This window comes from Plecotus auritus (assembly GCF_963455305.1).
Source record: "Plecotus auritus genome assembly, chromosome: 11".
NCBI lineage: Eukaryota > Metazoa > Chordata > Mammalia > Chiroptera > Vespertilionidae > Plecotus > Plecotus auritus.
Genome location: NC_137777.1, coordinates 21,711,139 through 21,734,542, shown reverse-complemented (window position 1 = coordinate 21,734,542; position 23,404 = coordinate 21,711,139). Strand labels below are relative to the sequence as shown.

The following is a 23,404-nucleotide window of genomic DNA, read 5'->3' as shown; positions in this document are numbered from 1 at the left end:
AAAAACGTATTTTAAAAAATAATAACATCCCAGCCAGAGGTTCAGTGGTTGAGTGTCAACCCATGAACTAAGAGGTCACTGGTTTGATTCCTGGTGAGGGCATGTGCCCGGGTTGCAGCCTCGGTCCCCAGTAGGGGGTGTGCAGGAGTTAGCCAATAGATGTTTCTATCTCTCTCTCTCCCTCTCCTTTTTTCTCTTTCTCTAAAATCAATAAAACTTACTAAAAAATAAATACTAGTAATAAGTAAATTTCAAACTATTAAAAAATTAATCCCAATATAAATTAGATTGAATTGTTGTTGCAATACAAAAAAAACTGCTAGTCCTCTATGAATGTGTGTGTCAGTCCCTCTAGAAAAACAGAATCAATAGAATACTAGATCTAGATCAATTGATTTGTCTATCTACCTACCTATCTATAATTTATCTTTCTAAAGAGATTCATTTTAAGGAATTGATTCAAGCAATTTTGGTGGCTGACAAATCAAAAATCTATAGCAAAGGCCAAAAAGGCTGGAAGGTCAGGCAGGAGTTTAGACTGCAGGGAGTTCTTCTTTTCTAGAAAATTTAGTTTTTGCTCAAAAGGCTCCCAATTGATTAGATGAGATCCAACCACATTATCAAACACAATATCTAAGGTAATCTCCTTTACTTAAAGTAAATTGATTGCAGATGGTAACCACATTGATGAAATAACTTCACAGCAACACCTAGGCTAGTGTTTGATTAAAGAGCTGGGTCTTGTAAACCTAGACAAGTTACCACAAGAAACTAACCATCACAGTACAGTGAAATATAATATCTAAAATCTTTGAAACAAATATACTTATATGAGTAGAGCCTGCAAATTTGAACCATTAGGTTCTGTTCTAAGGTATCTTCCAAATGCTAAAACTTTATCTTTGACGTTTGCTCTAAAAAATAAATAAATAAATAAATAAATAAAAATAAGAAGATTAATTCAGCCATTGAATTTGAGTAAGATAAAAACTAAAAATATAAGAGTATCTTCAAATATTTATGCAAATAGTAAGCTTTGTTTTGGTTCCTTTTTGGTAGGAAATAATTTGGAGAATTTTCAAATTTATAATATATGACTAAAATATTTAGTTTTTGCTTCTTGAATAGTTATTTCTAGAATTAAGACTACACCAGGCATCCCAATATGTTAAAAAAAAAAGTATTAAAATGAAGAGGGAATTCCCCAAAAGATAAAAATCTTATTAGATTATATGACAATATTTAACTTGATGAATTTTATAAAAATTAGAGATTACATTAAATCAAAACCAAACTAGATTTAACTGAAGTAAGAAATCTCTAATAAAAATGATGCTTTGACTTTTGGGAGGTTAAAGTGAAAGTGTTTAGAGTGATTTAAAGGGGAATAAAAGGACAATGAAATTTAAAAGGCCTAAGGGATTGCAGTAAAGATTAGTTTTTCTCAGAGGTGGGTTAGCAAGATGATGAATTATTCAGCCTGCAACCAACTAGCACTGAGCAACTTGCCATCTGTTTCTCCTTTTTAAATTGTCATTATTTAACAACACATCTTAAAGTGTTTGGAATCCTAAACTTAGTTTTTCAGTCTCTCTCTCTTTTTTTAAATCCCTAGTTGCATTCATTCCATTATCTTTTATGTGATCTAACTTGACACTCTTGTTTTATTGTGCAATATGTTCTTTCTTCAATTAATACCTTACTCTGAGAAACCATATACAGTAGGTCCTCGGGTTACATCGGAGATCCGTCCCTACAGCACGACGTAACGCCATTTTCGCCCTAAGTCGGAACCTACCTATGTAAGCACCTACGTCATTCACATGGAGCACATGCACAGCAGTAATGAAGCAGTAACAAAAATTTTTTAAAAAGATAACATTCCTGACCTTTACTTGTGGTAAATAAATAGTAAACATAAAGCACATATGTACATACGTCGAAATGACGAAACTTTTTTATAAATAAATGGGAGATGGCAACGTAACCACAAAATGATGTACGTTGAGTCCGACCGTAACCCGAGGACCACCTGTACAAATACATATTTTAAGAAAAGGGGGAATCGATTCTTATTTTTCTTAAGGTACTAGATATCATTGTAAAATTTACAGATTGTTTTCAAAAGACTGGCATTAAACTGTGAGTTAAATTTTCATTTTCTTACTTATTAGCTGAATGTGGAGGTCGTTTCAAAGGAGAATCATCAGGAAGAATCTTATCTCCTGGTTACCCCTTTCCATATGACAATAATCTGCGTTGCATGTGGATGATTGAGGTGGATCCAGGAAACATTGTCAGGTAAATGGATTTTATTTTCTCAAAATTATTAGAGAATCTGGATTTCCTGAGGAGCCCCTAAGTATAATATCAATCGACATAAAAACTTTTCAAGATTTTTATCCTTGGTAAGGAAAAACTTAGATTTTATCTGTTAAACATGAAAAATAAAAATATTAATAAGAATAATTTATTGATTTATGGGCCACAGTGGTAGCTAATATAACCCTGTAGAAAGACGTTTCTCATATTTATAAGAGGGTACAGAGGAAGAGAAATAATTCTGCTTCTTGGCACTTTGCTCACTTAATTCTTTTGATTTTAATCCTCCCCTGAGGACATACCTAGAGAGGAAGGGAGGGCAGAGAGAGAGAGAGAGATCAGTTGCCTTCTGTACACTTTTCAACTGGGGATCAAACCCACAGCCCAAGCCTGACTAGAATCAAACCAGCAACCTTTTGGTGCATGGAAGGACCCTCAACCAACTAAGCCACTCTGCCTGGCTACACATTTAACTCTTGAAGATTCAAGAAGCTGAGTCCACCATTTTGATAAGTATACAAAATTGTCCTGGTCACTGTAATAAATTTAGCCTTGCAAACATTTGGAAAAATAAGAATAGAAGGGGGACTCAATAACTAGTTACTCCTTGTCTTCCATGGCTTTAGGCATATCTCTGGAGCACCTGCTCTCTGCCCCTTTACCCAGGCTCGATTCCTGATTCCTGCTGAGGACAGAGATGGCTAACAATTCTTCACATCATTGTCCTTTAGATGAGAGCAGAAGCATTAACTCCTATGTCAACAAGAGTCAGGTTTCCAAGGCTGAGACATGCTCTCAGTCTTAGGTTAAGTATTTGGGTTATGGCTAGGGATGGGTTAATAAATGAACAAATCGTCCTTGACAAATGAGCTAGTATGTTATTGCTCACAAAACAATGACTTTAAACCTAGGAATTGATTCTTTATATAAGTGAAATTTCAGACAGGCTTCTGGGTGGTGCAAATGGTTATAGAAAACAAGTATTATCATTTAAAAAAACATTATGAAAGATATACTGAATGTATTATTGGATGTAAACTGGTATACTGTTAGATATGAACTGGCATGTCATTTTTGCTAGGGAGTTTACAGAACTCAAAATAGATTACACTAGATCAGTTCTCAGCCTATTTTTATTTAGTATAGATAATGTATTGTTTTATTTAAATATTAGGAAACTTAAAAATATTGATTTCAACAGGATTCTGGGATTTTGTAAAAATAAAGAACAATACTTGATATTGTTCAAATTTAAAGTTGCAAGAGTTCACATCTATACATATAAAAAGCCAGCGACCAGAATGCTGTAACGACCAGAAGGACCAGTCGCTATGATGCCCACTGCTGCCAGCGAGCCTCCTGATCCAGGGTGGGGCCAGTGGCCAACCTCTCACGGCCCCTCCTCCCAGCCACCCTGCCCCTGATTGGCCTCTCCCACCCTGATTGAGGGTGGGGTGGCCAGTCAACCCCTCTGTGGCCCTTCCCCCTGGCTGGCCCCGCCCCTGATCACCCCCCTACCCCAATAGGGGGTAGGGCCGGCTAGCCAACCACCTGCAGCCCCTCCCCCTGCCATCCCCGTCCCTGATGGGCCCCCACCACCCTGAACGGCCTGAGGCCCCACCCCCAGCCAGCTCCACCCCCAATCAGCCCCCCCCCCCCTCTGATCAGGGGCAAGGCCATCTGGCCAACTACCCATGGCCCTTCCCCCAGGTCGCTGACCCCCATCAGCCCCCCAACCCCAACCCCTGCTGGCCCACTACCCACAACCCCTCCCCATGGCCGGCCCCACCCCCGATCAGCCCCCACCACCCTGATCTGCCTGCAGCCCCTCCCCCCAACCAGCTCTGCCCCCAATCTGGCCCCCCCACACCAATCAGTGGTGGGGCTGGCTGGGCAACCTCCCATGGCCCCTCCCCCAGCTGCTGACCCCTGATCAGCACCTTTACCCCATTCAGGGGTGGGGCTGGCTGGCCCACCACCCACAGCCCCTCCCCATGGCTGGCCCTGCCCCAAATCGGCCCCCCCACCCCAATCGGGGGCGTGGCCCGCTGGCCAATCACCCATGGCCCCTCCCCGCAGCCAGCCCAGCTCTGATCTGCTGATTGGGGCCTGGCCAGCTTGACCTTACCTGTGCACAAATTTGTGCACTGGGCCTCTAGTATCAAACATAAATGTGACATTTATGTACAGAGTTGAGTTGAGATGTTGACAAAATTGAATTTCTAATTTTTGGCATTAGTCACAGAATGTCATATGCTAATTTTGTCTAGATTAGATATAAAACAAATTAGATTTATTATAAAACAAGGTTATTTGGTTTTCATCCGTTTGTTTTGGAGGGTGGGTAAACATTTTTTATAATGAGGAAGTTCCCTTTTATTCTTAAATTGCTGAATACCATTATAACGTTGAATTTTTTGACCTACTTTTCTCTCTGTTTGAGAGATGTTTATGTTATTTTTTTTTCCTTATATCTATCACTGTGAAGATATTGCTTGGTTTCTGAATGTGAATTATTCTTGCATTTATGGAATAAGTTTCATTGGAATCTAATCAAACAAACAAACAAACTTGAAACATTGGTAAAAATATATACTATGCAGTAAGAAAACTTTAGTTCAATTTATTTATGACTCTGCCACCCTTGGGCATTTTATTTAATCTACCTAAACTCCATTTGACACATTTATAAAATTGAGATAAAAACTGTTCCTGCTTCATAGAGTCATTATAACAGTTAAAAAACAACAGCAACAAAATGTAATGCATTTTGCATGGTGCCTGGCATGTGCCAGATCCTCCGTCAGTGTCACCTGCAGTGGCCATAGTTGAAATTCATGAACACTGAAAAGAATGTATACCTCAAAGTTGATAATTTGCCAGGTGATATAATAGTACATTTAATCATTCTAAAGAAATAAATTATACTGTTCAAGAAAAATTTATTATGGTTAAATATTCTGTTAAATTTTTACCTGGTAAAATAAAGGAATAATTAATAAGTGGAAAGGTGCATATGTGTTATATTCTTTATTTAAAACAGAATTTGTACTTAAAATTATCAAACAGATATGTTTCTCCCACAGCCTACAGTTTCTTGCTTTCGATACGGAAGCATCACATGATATACTGCGAGTTTGGGATGGTCCACCAGAAAATGAAATGCTTTTAAAGGAAATTAGTGGATCTCTTATTCCTGAAGGAATCCATAGCACCCTCAACATTGTAACCATCCAGTTTGACACGGATTTTTATATCAGCAAATCTGGATTTGCAATTCAGTTTTCAAGTGAGTTACTATTTTATTTCTTACATGCAAATGAGGAATGCTATTCAAATAGTTCTGTTAACTTTACTGCTAAAACTTTAATGACTTTAAATATTCTTATCGGATCTTCTTAATCTGCAGTTCAAGTAAAATATATTTGGAAAAAAGAAATGCAATTAGTTTTGAGTCAATATATTAATTGCTGAGACTGTCTCTTCAATTAGCAAACCAATTTTCCTTAAAATATAAGTGGTGTTATAATTATTCAGCAAATGAAATAGTTATATTACAAAAACTTGCAATCTGGATTTACATTTAAAATTTTTTTCATTTTTCATTTTGTATTCACAGATATACTTAACAAAATAGTTTAGATCTTTTAAATTAAAAATTGCCTATGACAGGAAAATACCATGCATAAGTATTTACCAGTGTCCATCGCTCATCTGTGTGTTTTTTTCCCCAAGACACTGATGCATGACTAAATATATATTGTTCTGTCAAAGGAATTTTGTTTTAGTGGCTGGAGAAAAATAAATGAAAACTTAAAAATTTTAATTGCTATTTTTTAATTTTATTGCCAACACACATTGTCTCTTTACAAATATTATCTGATGGATTTTTTCATTGTATCTGTTTTAAAAATTTTATTAACAGAAATCTATCCAAATTTCCAAGATCATCTATAAAAAGAGTGCAAACCAGTATTCTTCAAATGGCCCTGAATTAAAACCCCAGCTCCTTACTAATTTGGGCACCTTATCTCATCACCTGAGACTGAGTATTCTGTTACACATAGGAACAATAATGCTCATCCCATAAATAAGTTATTAAGATGTAACATGGTTACATGTGCATAGTACTTGGTATTGAGTAGATAGTTTGTGCCCAATGCACTATTATTATTATATGAATAAATGTAAAGTTGAAATCCTTTGAAAAAAAATGGAAAAAGCATGAAGGACTTTTGAAATGTGACTCTCCACAAAATATATTGCTTTAGATAAGTGACTAGTTAATACATTTAAACAATTGGTGGACTTTTTGTTCAGGGAACACAGTTGTTTGGCATAATTAACTACCAAAAACGAATTGTTTTGTATTGTATATAAGCCAAGCTTGTGTGAAAGGTGTAAATCAGTGTAGAAGAGTCAATATTTGTAAATTTGCTCTTTAAATTCACATATCTATTGAAAAAAGTATGAAAAATAAGAAAAAATGTTTGTAATTGGTGAACAGAAATGGCTTCTAATTCTAAAACACCAAACATTTTTCATTTTTATGTCTTCTGTTCTCTGCTTTTTATCCCTTTCTTTTTGAACTTAAGGACAATTTATCAGAGAACTGTTCATGACTGCCGTCCAATTTCAGTTCTAATTGTAGTTTGGAAACTAACAGTTCTCCTTTCCTTTACCTTAAGTTAGTAATATATATTTTTACACTTAAATGGTTATTGTGATTAAATATCGGAAAACACTGATGCTTGTGCCTCAGGCTGGTGTTTGTGAATGCCAAGTCCATGTGTTAAGGGAAATAGGCTGTTTCATATGAGTTTTGGGGAATTTTTAGTGCAGGTTTTTCTGTAAAATTAGCAATGCATCTTTACATTTATTATATTTGTCAGGCATATTAAAGTTATCAAAACAATGTGCATAATACCAGATCTTTACTAAATCTGCCTTCATAATACTCTTAAGATGCATAGAAATTTGTACTACTGATCTGAGACTAAAAACCTATCCATTAGTGAGGGTTAATATATTGTGAATAGCATCAATCATTGAAAATTAGTCTCTTGGTGGTAGGTCTTCTCTAACTCATGCTTACACAGCTTTCCCAGTGCCCAGATTTCAAATTTGAAAATATTATTTTAATGAATAAGTTCTTATTTGTATGTCAGGAACCATGTTAAGTGTTTTATATACATGATCTCATTCATTTAATTCTCACAAAAGCCATATGTGATATGATACGTCACTCCCACTTTCCAAATGAATAGTCAAAGGTTTAGAGAGTGAGTTAATTTGTTCAAGGTCAACTGCTAGCAGTGCCTGGAGCTGTGACTCAAATCCATATGTGTTTGAAAGGAACTCTACACTATGTCTGGAGCATAGTATATGCTTGGTAGTTATTATTATTATGCTGTCAATATTATTTATTTTTAAATATGTTTTTATTGGTTTCAGAGAGGAAGGGGAAGAGAGAGAGAGAGAGAAGATCAGTGATGAGAGAGAATCATTGGTTGGTTGCCTCCTGCACACTCCATACTGGGGCTCAAGCCCTTAACCCAGGCATGTGCCCTGAGCAGGAATTAAACCATCACCTCCTGGTTCATAAGTCTACTGTCAACCACTGAGCCATGCTGGCTGGGCATGCTGTCATTATTATTTAGATACATGTATTAATATGCTAGAGGAAACAGGAAGCTTTTACTTATATATTATTAGTCACAATGAAGTTCTATTTAATCAGCTGTGCTTCTGATTTTGCTCCCAAGTACCTCATCTAAGGTCACACTTTGAAAGTGTGTGATTCATACAAGTGAAACAGGGAGGAGGAAAGAGAAAGCTGGAGTGTACACATACCCCTTTACAAGGGACAGCTGCCCTTCCTCGCTATAGTCATTTTGTCCTGTAGCAAGACAGGTTAAAGTGGAACTTGAAATAGGTAATTTTGTGTAAAGTCATCTAATTTTCAAGGAAAACAACTACACTTAAAGGAATGTTAACAGACTATATAGGCCAATAAACCACTACGTTAGGTCAAATTTGGCTTGTAGGTCAGTTTGCCTCTTTAGGGCCCTTGCTAAAGTCCTCTTCCCTGGATAAGTTTATCTCATGTTACTCATCAGTTCATTCATTCATTTGTTCTTTAAGGATCATATTCTAAACATATGTATCACCAATTATTTCTCAGTTGCACCTTCCATTTCACTGAGGCAAATCTTAGTTTCACAAATACACACACACACACACACACACACACACACACACACACACACAGTACTGTTTCTGTGTCTAAACCTTCTTCCACCTTAAAGGTTTCTCTCTCTGCTCTCTTATGCTTCCGTCTTGCTCATTCTTACAGACTCAGCACCACGACCTCTCTCTAAAAAATATTTTCTGACCTCTTAATTAAACATTTTTAATGTTTATAAAATATCTCTTTTAAAACATTTTCTGACCTTTCTTTATTAAACATAGTCAAGCTCATGCCCCAGGCACCAGCTATGATTTATTTCCAAATAAAGATGAGAATAAATGGTTTAACAATTCATTGTCCTGAAGATATTTGAATTATGTGACATTTGCTTCCCAAAGATATTTTGGGTTCTTTTGTCTCCCTAAATCTTTATAAAGAACAAAGATTAGTTTATTTTACTAATCTAAGAAAATTTTTGAGAGTAAAAGGAGAAACTATTAAAAATTAAGCTGGACAACAGGCATAAAGCAGGACAGTTGTGGCCAAATCATGATGTGTCATTTTAATTGTCAGACTTTTATTCTGTCCTCATTCTCCTCACTGTCACCATGTGCATTCCTGTTCTGAGCAAATAACTGTGGTTCATTGAGTGTCAACTAATAAAAAAAGAAAAGAGTCTGGCAGTGGTAGCAAATCATCTTAAGTGACAAAATGCAACCAATGAAATGTATTGCACTGAACTTGGTACAAAGTGAACTAAACTGAAATGTAAATCACATACCAACTTCATAATCACCATCAAGCCACTATCAGCAGCCTCATGCCTTCTATTCCACGATCTTTTCATTCTTTGTAGTCTGTCGTTACACTTCTTGGTATTATAGTCTGCAAGGCACTTTTGCTTAATCAGAGCTACTTAAGTCTGACATTGCACCTCATGCTGTCCTGCATGGTGTCCTTGGTCTCAGCAGTTAGCTTCTCTATCTGCTGCTTAAATTGTAATCGGCTTGTCTCACTTTAGTTCCACAGGGAGGACATCTCAGAGTATCGTGCTGTCGTTTGCCCACAGAAGAGTTGATTTTGACAGAGTATTTTCTGTGTGCTTCAGTCTTTGACCTCTCTGTTAAGAATCTACCCCTGCTGGGTAATACAAAATATGCTGTTTAAAATTCTCAAGGAAATGGATCCTTAACCATGAGACGTTGATGTCTCCCAGGCTTAAAGGACTGCAGTGCCGCCGCCTATGTTCCCATCCTCATTACTCCCTGCATTTCTGGCACAGTCTACCAGCTACTTACTTCATTAGTGTAGTACTTCTACATTCCCACCTGACATCACTTCTCTGTTTAAAATTCTTTCATTGCCACACGTCATAAGCCCAAACTTTGGGATTACACTGAAATCCTTCACAATCTGCATCCCAACTACCTGCCAGCTTCATCCCTAATTATTCATGTGTACGCATCCAGTCATCAACACCATGACGTGTCGTTTCACATTTCTGCTTCTTTTGAAAACTCTCTTCCATATTCCTGAAACACTTATGTCCACATGCAAAATCTATAAATTCTTAGTCATTGTCCAAAGCCCAGGTCAAGTGATACTTCTAGTACCAATGAACTCCTCATTAATCACTACCATATCTGCAGTGCTCTGACACTGTGCACATGTCATCTTAGAATGGTCATATGTCCCAGTTTGCTCTGGACGTCCTGGCTTATGCCTGTTGTCCTGGCATCCTGACTGGTTTGGCATATGGCCTGTATTTTCCATTTCTTTTAAAAACCAAAGTATCATTATTAACAGTTCTGTTAAAATAGCCAAAACATACTTATTAGCTCTCTACTTTGTATTCAATCTCACCCAGTAGTATGTGAGATACGTTTGCAGTGCTCAGAGTAATTATAATACATGGTTCAATTTGAAAGACAAAAACTGATAACGCCTCTCTGTTTCTCAGTCTTTTCCAGATGCTAGGTTATTCACACTTGCCTTTCAAAGATAGCATACGGGGCGCTTGTAGATGAAATGAACTATTCTCAGATAGGAACACCTAACCCATTCTGACCTGGGTGGTAGTGGGAGAAGCTTTAGATGCTGCTGCCCTGCCAACTATTTAGTAGTATAAAAGCAGTTATCTCCTAGTCTGTGCTGTTGTTGGAAAGCCACACAAAGCTGTCAGGCCATGAATTGGCAGAATTAGTGGGAATTGTGCGTGGAAATAGAGGCTCAGCAGATGTGCTGCAGAGCTCCGGAGCTGTAATTTTCAACCTTTCATCTCATGGCACAAATAAACTAGTGACTGAAAGTCTGTGGCACACCAAAATATATATTACTTGCCAAACTGACAAAAAATAGGTGTGATTTTTTAAAAATATATTTTTATTGATTTCAGAGAGAAAGACAGAGAGAGAGAAAGAGAGAGAGAGAGAGAGAGAGAGAGAGAGAGAGAGAGAAACATCAATGATGAGAGAGAATTATCGATTGGCTGCCTCCTGCACTCCCCCTACTGGGGATCAAGCCTGCAACCACAGGCATGTGCCATGACCAGGAATCGAACCTTGCCCTCCTGGTTCATAGGTTGATGCTCAACCACGGAGCCACACCAGCTGGGCAGGTATGATTTTGATTCATTCTTATTGGATGGCTATTGTTGTGTTGGCTGTTATCATTTTTTTTAACTTGACAATATAGTCTGAAAGCTCTTGCATATGTGTGTATTTGTTACTTTATGGGTAAAACCACAACTATTTATTTTATCATAGAAGTATTTTAAAGATTATTTTGCAACAGATATTTATGGCAGCAGTAGTATTTTTTAAAGTACAAGTTTAATGAAAAAGTATGTACTGAATATTCATTTCTTAAGAAAGCTGATTCTCCCAAGATGTCCAAAAGGAAGGCCAGTCAGTTCACCTGAAGGGTCTGTCAAGAAGATCCCAAGCAGAGATCAACAAAAATATCAAACAAACTTATCCTTGCAAAAGTTGAAACTAAGACCAACATATAGCGGGAAGGAACCTAGAATAATTTTTTATTACATTTACAAGTTATTTTAGTTTATATTATATATATTCATATGTATGTGTGTGTGTGTGTGTGTGTGTGTGTGTGTGTGTATAGCAACAAAATGGATGGACCTAGAGGATATTATGCTAAGTGAAATAAGTCAGACAGAGAAAGACAAATACCATATGATTTCACTCATATGTGGAATCTAAAGAATTAATGAGCAAACAAAACAGAAACAGACTCACAGATAGAATAAACTGATGGTTGCCAGAGGGGAGGGGTGTTTGGGCTGGGTGAAGAAGGTGAAGGGATTAAGAAGTGCAAATTGATAGTTAAAAAATACTCCCAGGTATGTAAACAAACAGCATAGGGAATATAGTGAATAATATTGTAGTAACTATGTATGGTGCCATGTAGGTACTAGAATTTTTGAAGAATCACTTTGTAAATTATGTAATTGTCTGACCATTATGCTATACACCTGAAACTAATCTATAATAATAAAAGCATAATATGCTAATTAGACCAGACATCCTTCTGGACATCCTTCCAGACAACCTTCCGGACGAAGCTGGGGCTGCGAGGGAAGCCCAGGTCCTGGGTACCTGCCAGTGGTGGGTCCCAGCTGCCAGAGGGAAGCCAGTGCCGGCAGCTGGGGGAAGAAGGGCCTACTTTTGCACAATTTTGTGCATCGGGCTTCTAGTATAAAATAATATTGAAAACAGCGTAATTTAAAAAAACAACAAAAAACTGTGTGATACAAAACATAGTTTATGTAGAGCAAGAATGTCGAACTCAAAGGCTAACATGGGCCAAATATACAAGGTTTAAGTTTATGTGGGCTGCAAAAAAAAAAGGGCTTCAATTTTCATAGAAACTAGGTTTATTTGAAAAAGTATAGTATAAAAAAAAGAACAAGAGCAATGATAAAATTAATGTTTTCTTCCTGACACTTGGCATCTCTTCTCTGCTACTTACCTTTCCCACTTCAGGGGAAATCGTGTTCACAGTGAATACTTTCAAAACTGACCCAAGGTGAATGAATGTCAGTAATTCTGGACCTGACAGGAGACTTATTTCCTTTCATAATTGTAAATAACTGCTCACACCATTTTATTGGCTAGGCCACAAAAATATCCATTGTGGGCTGCATTCGGCCCACAGGCTGCGAGTTTGACATGCTTGATGTAGAGATTATTGACCTCTTTGACAGAAAGGTGCCCTATTAATCTAAGCCATCAATAACACAAATGAGAATGTTTGCCAGGTACTTTGCTTTTATGTTGAAGGCTGCTATCAAAATGTGAAATACTGACTTGTCATTGTTAATAGTAAAATCATTATTGTTACCAGTGGAAGTGGAGTTCTTGTGGTGCTTCGAGGAAATGAATTTCCTAAGGCTCCCACAGGAGGACAGGGTTTCCTGGAAGGCTTTGTTGATGATGTAAAATTAAAGGAGGTTCCCTCCAAGGTCCCATCTCTGTCCTTCCCACCATGGAAAGATTCCAACAGTTCCTTCAGCGGGGTCAGAATAAAGGCCACTGGCCATAGTTTCTGCTTCATATTAAAGTCCAGTCCAGTCCAGCATTTGGCTATCTTAGTTTGTGTTCCCAGCTGTAGTACATTGCACGTGGGGTCCACACATCCATCGGCCATGCAGCTGCTAAGGCCACATGGCTATGGAGGGAGGACAGGTGAGCGCACAGGTGAGTCCAGGTCACAGAGCAAGAGCAAACAAGAGAAAGAGCAAGAACAAGAGCACAAGAGCAAACAAGAGGGAGGGAACTCTTGGCCCGGGAGTTTTAACCAGGAGCTTCTTCAAACTCACCGAAGAACTTTTCAGTATTCCACACGCTTCTGATGGGGTCCATCCCCTCGCCAATCCATTGTTCCCCGGGCTAGACTGACAAGGGTACTAGGCAAGTACCGCCCCTGTGCCCCCCTGACCTCTACTGCACATGTGCTTATCTCTCCCTTCTTCCCCCGACAATCCAGTACCCGTTGGGGGAAGGGAGGGGTGTTAATCCTCTTGGGGGAACAGTGCTGTGTGAAGCTGTAGCTTCTTGGTGAAGCTTCCCAGGTGACCATACTTACAGTGTCTCAATTCCCTTTGCTTTCTTTACGAATTAGTGTGAACTAGCGAATTACAATGATAACATTACCATACGAATTGTCAACAAAAGGTATTCTGAAAAGCAAACATTCAGTGTCTGTGAAAATATTTGAGCTGAATTATATACTAGTACACATTGCTGTTGTAAAAAATCTAAATAAAATTTTCCAACATTAAAAAAAAAATTAGCCCTAAATTTAGATACCTCAGTACCTACAAAGAAAATCTTTTCTTAATTAAAAATAGTATGGCCTATAGAGACATCAGTTTTACATACCAACAATTTAAAATGTATTAAAAACACCTATGACAATATTAATAAAATAAGAATATGGGAAAAACAATTTCTCAGAAAGAGAGTAAAACGGCACTAAATATGTCTAAGAAACAAATTTTAAAATTGGTTGTACTACAAATAATTATTTTGCTTCCATTATTTTTAATGTTTAGGTAATTCAGATAAAGAATGTGTTTTGTTGTGTACAAGTAAAAATAATATATGGCAATTTTTTTAGAAATTATTTTATTTTTAAAATAGCTTTTGTATAGATAACTATTTTTAAAAATATATATATTTTATTGATTTTTTACAGAGAGGAAGAGAGAGGGATAGAGAGTTAGAAACATCGATGAGAGAGAAACATCGATCAGCTGCCTCCTACACACCCCCCAGTGGGTATGTGCCTGCAACCAAGGTACATGCCCTTGACCGGAATCAAACCTGGGACCTTTCAATCCGAAGGCCGACACTCTATCCACTGAGCCAAACCAGTCAGGGCTAGATAACTATTTTGAAGTGTTCATCAATATGTTACCAATTCTGTTAGTAATTACATATTTTTATTACATAATTAAATTTATTTTAGCTTCTTTTTCATTCCCAGAATTTTTCAGTTTGAATGACAAAAAGTCACCTGATTTTAATAGCCATTTTATTATATTAAAGCCATGTACACATCTGCTGTTTCTCTTAGATTGTGTTACTTTGAAGGTCAAGAGTGTTAATCTGTTGATACTTGTATCCTTAAAACTTGGCCCTGTGCTTGGTACTTAGTACTTAGTAAATGTTAAATGAATCTGATTGGATAGAAGAAAAATTAATAATGTAAACTTAAAAGCACACTCATGCTGTTTATGTACTGCCTATCAGAAATAATGTAAAAGCATTTTATGTGTTTTTTTCTTTGATTTTGCTAATTTATTCTGGTGATCTCCAAGTATTAGAATTCTATCTCAAATTAGACCTTTATAGATACTATCTTTTATAATCTTTAGATAGGAAATCAGTTTTCTGTATAGGTCATTTTGACAGTCTTCAAACTAACAAGCACACTTTTTAAAAAGATCTTTTAATTGATTTTGAGAGAGGGAATAAATGAGAGGGAGAGGTGGGGAGAGAGAGAAACATTCATCAGCTGCCTTCTGTTCATCCCCCCACTGGGGACTGAGTCTGCAATCCTGTGTCCTGACCAGGATTCAAACTCCCAACTTTCCAGGACCACAACCAATCACACTGGTCAGGGCCTAACCTGCCTTTTGATTCCACAAAAATTGTATCAGTAATTTTACCCCCACTAATTGGAGCATAATAATGAAAGTAGGGAGATGTTTTCTCATATTAAAATATATCTCCAATATTACATATAATACCTGCTTCATTGTTGGTAATCAATTTTCTGGTGAAATAAATTAATAAACATGTCTTTAATGAAAGAGATTTTTGTATACTTGGAAGTATATTACAACATTGACTTTGAGGTTTCTTTTGCATCCCCTTTGCTCGGTTTCCCTCCTGAGTTGATGGAAATGACTCTGTCATGCTGCCATTTACTTTAACCTGACTTGCCATATCATTAAGTGTATCCTTAGAAACATAATGAAATTCTAAAGATAGCCACATTCCTGGGTAGCTGGCAGAATATAGGCCTCATAATGATGTTGAACATTCTTTATAAAATTGATGGATCTTGTACAAAGCAAGGGCTCAATCAAGGTCAAAATTCTCCAGGGTGAAATCCACCTCTAGGTTACCATCTGCATTTCAAATATTTTCTGATTGATTTGACTCTGGATGGGATTTCCTTCCAGGTTAAGTATTCCCATTACCCAACTTGATTTCCTTATAGAAATCTAGAATATAGTGTCATTTCTTAGTCAATACAGAATTAGAAGGAAATAAAACTAGAAGAGAGGAATGTAAGGCCTTGTGAATATCAAATTTGGGCTACAACTTTTCTGATCTCCTGATATTGCAAAAATATATAAAACTACTTCATCTTCAGACAAACTACGCAATGAATAGTAAGATATAGTGGTTTAAAATTTTTACTTCAGAATTGATGTTAACTTAAAAATTATTCAATACAGTTGTTAGAATAGAACTTTAGGATTTTATATGATACTAAATCAGGCAGGTAAAATATTACTCTGCCAATTTTATAGTTGAGGCAGCTAAAATTCAGGAAATTTATACAACCTGGTCAATCTTCCTTTCTTACTACAATACAGTCTAAAACCTAGTTTCTTCTGCTTTTGATAATATCATTTATTCAGCAGTATGAAATTCAAGGATTTTCTTCTTTGAAAGGTCTTGAGTAAAAAAAAAAAAGTTTATACCAGAGTCAACTTACTGAACAGGAAGGAGCCACAAGAACTTATAAGTGATTTTAATGTATTCTTTGTTATACAAAGTAATGCAATAATAAACCTGGAATGTTGATTCACCTACAGTCACTAAGATGGTAATTTAGTCATTATATCTGAATAATAGTTCAAACTATTATCTATAATTTAGTTGAAACCTATGCAGATTTATAATCTATACAGATTGTAAAATCTATATTAAGTAAAATGCATATTTCCAATAAAATTATGCTCTAAATTAGACATAAAAAATGTAAAATGAGAAGTTTGAAGTGTATTTACAATATCAATAAGTTGTAACAATGGTAAGAACTCACTCATATTCTATAATTCTTAGTACTGTTTTGAACTGAAGACATCCTCAGGTTATCCAGATTAAAGCAAATTAAAATGTAATATTAATAATATTAGCACCTAGGTGGAAAAAATAAGTATTAAATAAAAATTATTAATCTGTTTACACATGTGAATAATATTTTATTGAGTTCCAACATCATATAATTGCTTTTTAAATTATGCATATAATTATGTGAGATTATTTCACTCCTAATTCCCAAGGAGAGATAACATGGCTCCTTTAATGGTTATTTATTTTTTTCAATGGCTACAGTTTCTATTTGATACAGAAAACAAGAATGGTTGACTCTAAAATTATTATAATTTTGTCTACCCACAAACACAGAATATAACTGTTATGGTGATCAAAATTTCAATAAAAAAAGAAAATAAGACAATAGTATTTACACCAAGTAATTGTTCCTGTGTGTATTTAACTATTTGCTTTTAGAATTCAAGTTATTGCAAGAAGAAAAATCTTTGGTCTTTCATTAAACCCCATCATTATCCATTGTGCCTTAAAATCTTACTACTAATTTGTTTATTAAGAGAAAAAGGAACAATAGGGATCAACCACCTCTCTTTCTTCAAATAAACCAAACCCAAAAGGAAATGCATATTTTTACATATATTAACTGTCATTTTGCATATTATACCTGTTATTATACCTACTTGGTTTCACTTAAATATTTAAGCACAGAAAATCTGACAGAAGAGTAAAAACATATTTCCCCCTCAAATTCACCTAAGACACGATTATACTGACTACTTTAATTTCAGTATGCTTTTGTAACTTTGTTATATGTATATTTTTGCTTTTGAGAAAATTATTAAGGTTTAAGCTTCTTGCAGACACATAGTCCAGCACATGGGAAGTCTCAAAAATGAAGTTTTCTCATATATTTATATTATTTCTATTTTTCAATTTAAAAGCTGAACTTCAGTTTCATAGCACATTTCACATTTTTGTCACTTCTTTTCAATAAAATGTAAATCTGTGTGTAGAACATCACTTTCCACTTATATATTGCAAAACCAATCTATAGATCAACTTTAATTTTGGTGAAAACCATCCCAGACCGCTTCAAGAAAAACATAATGACTGAGTTTATCACAAAAGCATTTTACAAAAACTATCAGTATTGAAAGGCTATAATTGCCCCGGCCCTGTGAGGCATGATGGAGACTCTGCCAAGGAACACAGATGATTACACAGAACACACCCATGTGGAAATTGGAATCAAGATCCTATCTCACTACCCTTGATATTCTCTATGAGTTCAACATTTAATAGATTGATTAATCCATTGACTCATCTATTTATCTGTCTTTCTATCTACCTATCTACCTATCTACCAAATAGGAATGTATACAATAGAATCTGTTAGTCAGTACCACCACTATACAAAAAAATCTGATGTATGTTCAATTCTATTTGCATCTGGTTGTTTCTTCTTTGTATGACTAGCACCTACCACAACTGGAAAGTATTAAGTCAGAAAGTAAATGAATGATTGAATATCAGTTATGTGTCTGTAATCCAGCAATTTATCTCATTATTTTAATACTCAACTTATAAAAGTAATTTGTTCAAGTGCTGAATCCTACATTTGTAAATATAATTTAAGAACAGCTTAAATGGAAAATTTAATAGCTTCTTTGTCTTGATACTTAATTGGCATATGCTTTAGGGTAAATCTACTTTGTGATAATTCTAAATAATATTTTATTACTTTAACCTGAATAATTGGAGCTAACTCCATAATTAAATGTGCCATTAACTGTGTATAGAAAATACTGTGGTTACTTTCCTATGGTCTCATACTTCTCTTTTCTACTGATACATTTAAACTTTTTTTTTTAATTTTTAGATAATTTTAGATTTACCTGCAATTGTAAGAAATAATAAAGACAGATCCTATATACTGTTCACCCAGTTTACCCCAATGACAACTTTTTGCATAACTATGACAACTATATCACAACCAGAAACTTAACATACAATCCACCAATCTTATTTTGATTTTATTAGTTTTACATATAATTGTTTGTATTTATTTAGCTCTGTGTAGACTTGTGAGACCACCATCAATACATCAAGATACAGTACCGTTCATCACAATAATCTCTACGGTACTCTTTTATAGCCACAGTCATCCCCCTCCATCTTCTACCCCTATAGTCCCTGATAACTACTAACCTGTTTCTGACCCCATAATTTTGTCATTTCAAGAATGTTATATAGATCAAGTGAAATAGTATATAACCTTTTGGTAGTGCATTTTTTCACTCAGGTTAATTCTCTTCAGATCTACCCAAGTGATCATGTGTATCATCATTCTTTTTTATTGCTGAGTAATACAAGGTTGGGCAAAAGTAGGTTTACAGTTGTTCATATGGAACACACAATAATTAATTAAAAATAATAATACAAAAGTATGCTGTTTTGTGTACTCACAACTGGAAACCTACTTTTGCCCACTTCTGTTGTATGATACCAGTATGAATTTCCCACAGTTAGTTTAATTATTCACCTTTTGAAAGGCATTTGGGTTGTTGTTCCTAGTTTTCAACTACTATAAATAAAGCTGTTAGGAACATCTGTGTTCATGTTTTTATGTGAACACTAGAGGCCTGATGCATGAAGATTTGTGCAATAATGGGCCTTCCTTCCCCTGGCTGCCAGTATCGCCTTCACTCTGGCCAGAGCCGCCTTTCTGCCTTCCCACACTGCCCAGAGGCCCGGAGCAGCTGGGGTAGTGCAGAACGCCTGCGTTGTCACTATGGCAACGATGCAAGCCTCCTGCCCCCCCCCCATCTTGGCACCTGTTTATGCAAATTAACCCACCATCTTTGTTGGGTTAATTTGCATACTTTCTCCTGATTGGCTGGTGGGCATCACAAAGGTACAGTCAATTTGCATCTTTTATTAGTGTAGATAGTTTTTATTTATCTAGGGTAAATGTGCAAGTGTGCAATTATTAGGTTGTATGGTAAACACACGTTTAATTTTGCAAGAAACTGCCATACTTCTTTTCAGAGTGGCTGTACCATTTTACATGCCCCACCAGCAATGTATAAGTAATACAATATTCTCCAGAATTTTGCCAGCATTTGGTATTATCTATTTTTTTTTTCTTACTTTAGCCAATCTGATAGGTATGTAGTGATAGCACATTGTGGTTTAAATTTGCATTTCCCTAATGGCTAATGATGTTGAACATCTTTTCATGTGCCATCTGGAATGCTCTTCATTGAAATGTTTTTTGCTTATTTTGTAACTGGATTGTTGTTTTGTCATTTTATTATTATTTCTTCTGCATTTTATCTTTCTCATAGCTGAGTTTCAAGAGTTCTTTATTTATTTCAGATACAAGCGCTTTGTGGAGTATATTTCATGCAAACATGTTCTCCCAGCCTGTATCTTTCTTTTCAATCTCTTTATAGTGTCTTTCACAGAGCATCTAATAATTTTGAGTAAATCTATTATTTAGCTACTGGAATGCCATGTCCCTTCTTGAAATAATTTAACACACAAATTACTTAACAAAAATATTTTAAAGTATGTATTGTGCAGGCATGAAAAAGGCTGAATTATTTTTTAAAGTTAATTTTCTAAAAGCACATAGATATATGGAACATACTAAACTGTATTTCCTGGAAATTCAGACTTGATTATGATACCATCAAAACTAAAGGTTTGTTTCTATCTTTTGATAGGTTCTGTTGCCACTGCATGTCGTGATCCGGGTGTTCCCATGAATGGAACTCGAAATGGGGATGGACGAGAACCTGGGGACACTGTTGTCTTTCAATGTGACCCAGGATATGAGCTTCAAGGAGAGGAAAGAATAACCTGCATTCAGGTAGAAAATCGATACTTCTGGCAGCCCAGCCCACCAGTCTGTATAGGTATGAATTAAAGAACAATTAAAATTTTATGCAAGCATAAAAAATGGTTATAAATGGGCATTAATATCATTAAGTAAGAACAATATTCTAGAATTGGTTATATATAAGAGTTTATGATTTCATAGGTCAATGAACCTCCAAAAAATGTACAATGATCCTATTTAAATGATAATTATTTTCCCCTGAAGGGCAGGTCCATCATTTTATTAGATTTTCAATGGTTCTAAGATCCAAGTTAAGAACTGAAGCTCTTGAAAAGCCCTGATCTTCTCTATCTACTATATAAATGCAGTTATCCACTGCTTTTAATATTTAAAGAGTGATTTAGAGTCTACATTTTAAATGGCCCATATTCATCTTGCCTCTTAAATGGTTATTTCTTCTAAGAAAGAACATTTTATTGGAGCTTATGCTTGACTTTCAAAGCTTTGACTTTTTATTCAGTTCATGTATTCTAAAATAATACTAGTTTTGAATTTGATGATCTAAGGATTTGTAGCTGTTTTGTTCATACTTCCAACTCTCTGCCTTCAGTCTTTATGCTCTGTTCTCGAATCCTCAAGTTGCACTCCAGAATATTAAGATACATATCTGCTGGATCTGAGAAAAAGTTAGAAGGATGTACCACCTTTGCAATAAAAATAGTGAGAAAACCTGCTATCTAATCTTTGTTTCACAACCTTATTGTTACCTTTTTTTACATTAAACTATAATCTCAAACCTTTTAGCTTAAATATTTTAGTATTAGTGTCATCTTAAATTTATAATACATTTTGAGCAAAGTATGTTCTCTGTACTCAAAATCTTATTTCTTTACGTATTCTCCTTCTTACACTATAAGCAACTTGAGAGAAGATTCCATAGGTTATTTATTATTGTATTTCTTATAATATTCAGCACAAGCAAATTCAGCACACTTAGGAGAAAAAGCCTTATTTTTCTTTACTTATATCCAACTCATAAATACATTTAAATAATCATCTTACACAGATTTTTTTTAACTCACATGGTAATAGAAAATGAGCATTTTATACCCCAGTCAGATGTGAACAAATTCAAGGCAATTATTTAGCTTTATTTTACCCCATCACATTTTTTTTGTAGTTTATATGTTGGCATTTTAAGAGCAATTATGCACAAAACAAAACATATTCAATAGTTCAAAACAGCCAGAGAGTAAGTAGACAGTTCTAGAAAATATAGCAGATAACAAAGGAAAATCATTTTTAAAAATGAGACATTTTTTAAAAGCACAAAATAAGGGCCTAGCTTGAAATCCTATATCTCCCCCTACACTTTATTATTCTCACTTACACTTCTTTATGTATCTCTGCACAATTTTAAATCAAATATCAATTAATTTATATTTCCATAATTGAAACTCATAAAAGCAAGGAATAGATATTAATAGTTTTTAAGGAAAAAAAAGACTTATATAGTTAAGTTTTTGTTTGTTTACTCCTCAGTTAACCTAAAAACATTCCAATTAAATTAAAAATGCCACATTCCAATTGGAATTTTACTGAGTACTTGTAGAGAGATCTTTGTGTAAATGTATATATATAAAGAGGTAATATGCTAATTGGTCCTAACAGTGTCCCAGTCACAACTGGTCAACAGGCTGCGCACGCACAGGAGCTGGTGAGCGGGGACGGGGGCAGGGACTTCCACCCCCAATGGAGGCTCATGCAGGCCTGCCCAGCACTAATGTCAGGCTGCCTTGGAGGCAGTGGTCTTTCCCAACGGAGGCACATGCAGGCAGGAGCTGGTGGGCAGGGACACAGACGGGGGCGTGCCCGAACCCCTGCAGCACGGCTTGAGCAGGCCCGGAGCAGGCACAGACGGGGGCCTGGCTGAGCCACTGTGGTGTGGCTTGAGCAGGCCCAGAGCAGACACAGATGGGGAGCATGCCTGAGCCACCGCGGCACAGGTGAGCAGGCCAGGAGCAGACACAGACATTTTTTCGTGGTGAAGGGACTGGAGTCTGTGTTGATGAAAACACCTTGGTGGCTGCAGTGGCCAGCAGTGGCAGCAGCAGTGAGGTGATGGGGGTAGCACCTTCCTATGATCATCCCGGTCACCTCCCTCAGAGGGAGGCCAGACTGCGGCTTAAGGGAGCGGGCCTAAGCTGTCAGGGCTCCCAGACTGTGAGAGGGGGCAGACTGAGCTGAGAGACCCCCTCCCCTCAGTGCATGAATTTTGTGCACCATGCCCCTAGTAAGGAATAATAGAAAAACACAAACTTACTATAGAACTTCTTGCTTCATTGTGATTCTTAGACTTAGTTAAGGAGTGTTGCTTACTAGAATTACTAGAAGGACTCTATTATATGTTTTTATGTTTAGAATTCTAAAATATTGCACAGCTTTTTACTGAAATTCTAGTAAAAACTACAATACTAAAGAAAGGAAGAGTTTTGAGATAGGCTGTTACAAAATTTAATTTGTAGACGAGATTTTAGCAAGTGCTAATTCTAGAAAAAAAAGTTGAACACTAAATCATACTTAAACTGTTGTGGTAAGTTTTTGTATGGATTATGGTGCTGGGTATTATTTTTTGGTAGGAAAAGATAACGAGGAGAAGAGATGCATCAGAGCTTCTCTGAGGAAGAAAAGAACCTAAAAATAAAATGTCTGAAAAATTGCTAAGGCTGTAGAAAGTTTGACCTCTGAAACTGATAAGAAAAAACTGCATGATTGGAAACTCTATGCCAAAGATTAAACCCTGAACTTTTTAGAACTCCATAAGTCTACATTTTAGAGCCTGGAGCATGCATTTTGCTTGCATGTAGAAGTAGTTAGCCTTATAGCAAGTGACACACAGAAGGACGTCATCTTTAAGAGACTTAATAGAATTCATTCCAGCAAAATTGACAG

At 36.1% G+C, this 23,404-nt stretch overlaps 1 protein-coding gene across 2 annotated transcripts in view; it reads left to right on the top strand.

Annotated features, from left to right (window-relative positions):
* Positions 1–23,404, top strand: part of CSMD3 (CUB and Sushi multiple domains 3) — a 931,825-nt gene that overhangs the window by 652,600 nt on the left and 255,821 nt on the right. For both annotated transcript variants that reach the window (XM_080646869.1, XM_080646870.1), the window contains 3 exons: positions 2,175–2,301; positions 5,409–5,611; positions 20,337–20,528. In XM_080646869.1, the coding sequence (XP_080502995.1) occupies positions 2,175–2,301; positions 5,409–5,611; positions 20,337–20,528 (522 nt within the window). The remainder of the gene's footprint in view (positions 1–2,174; positions 2,302–5,408; positions 5,612–20,336; positions 20,529–23,404) is intronic.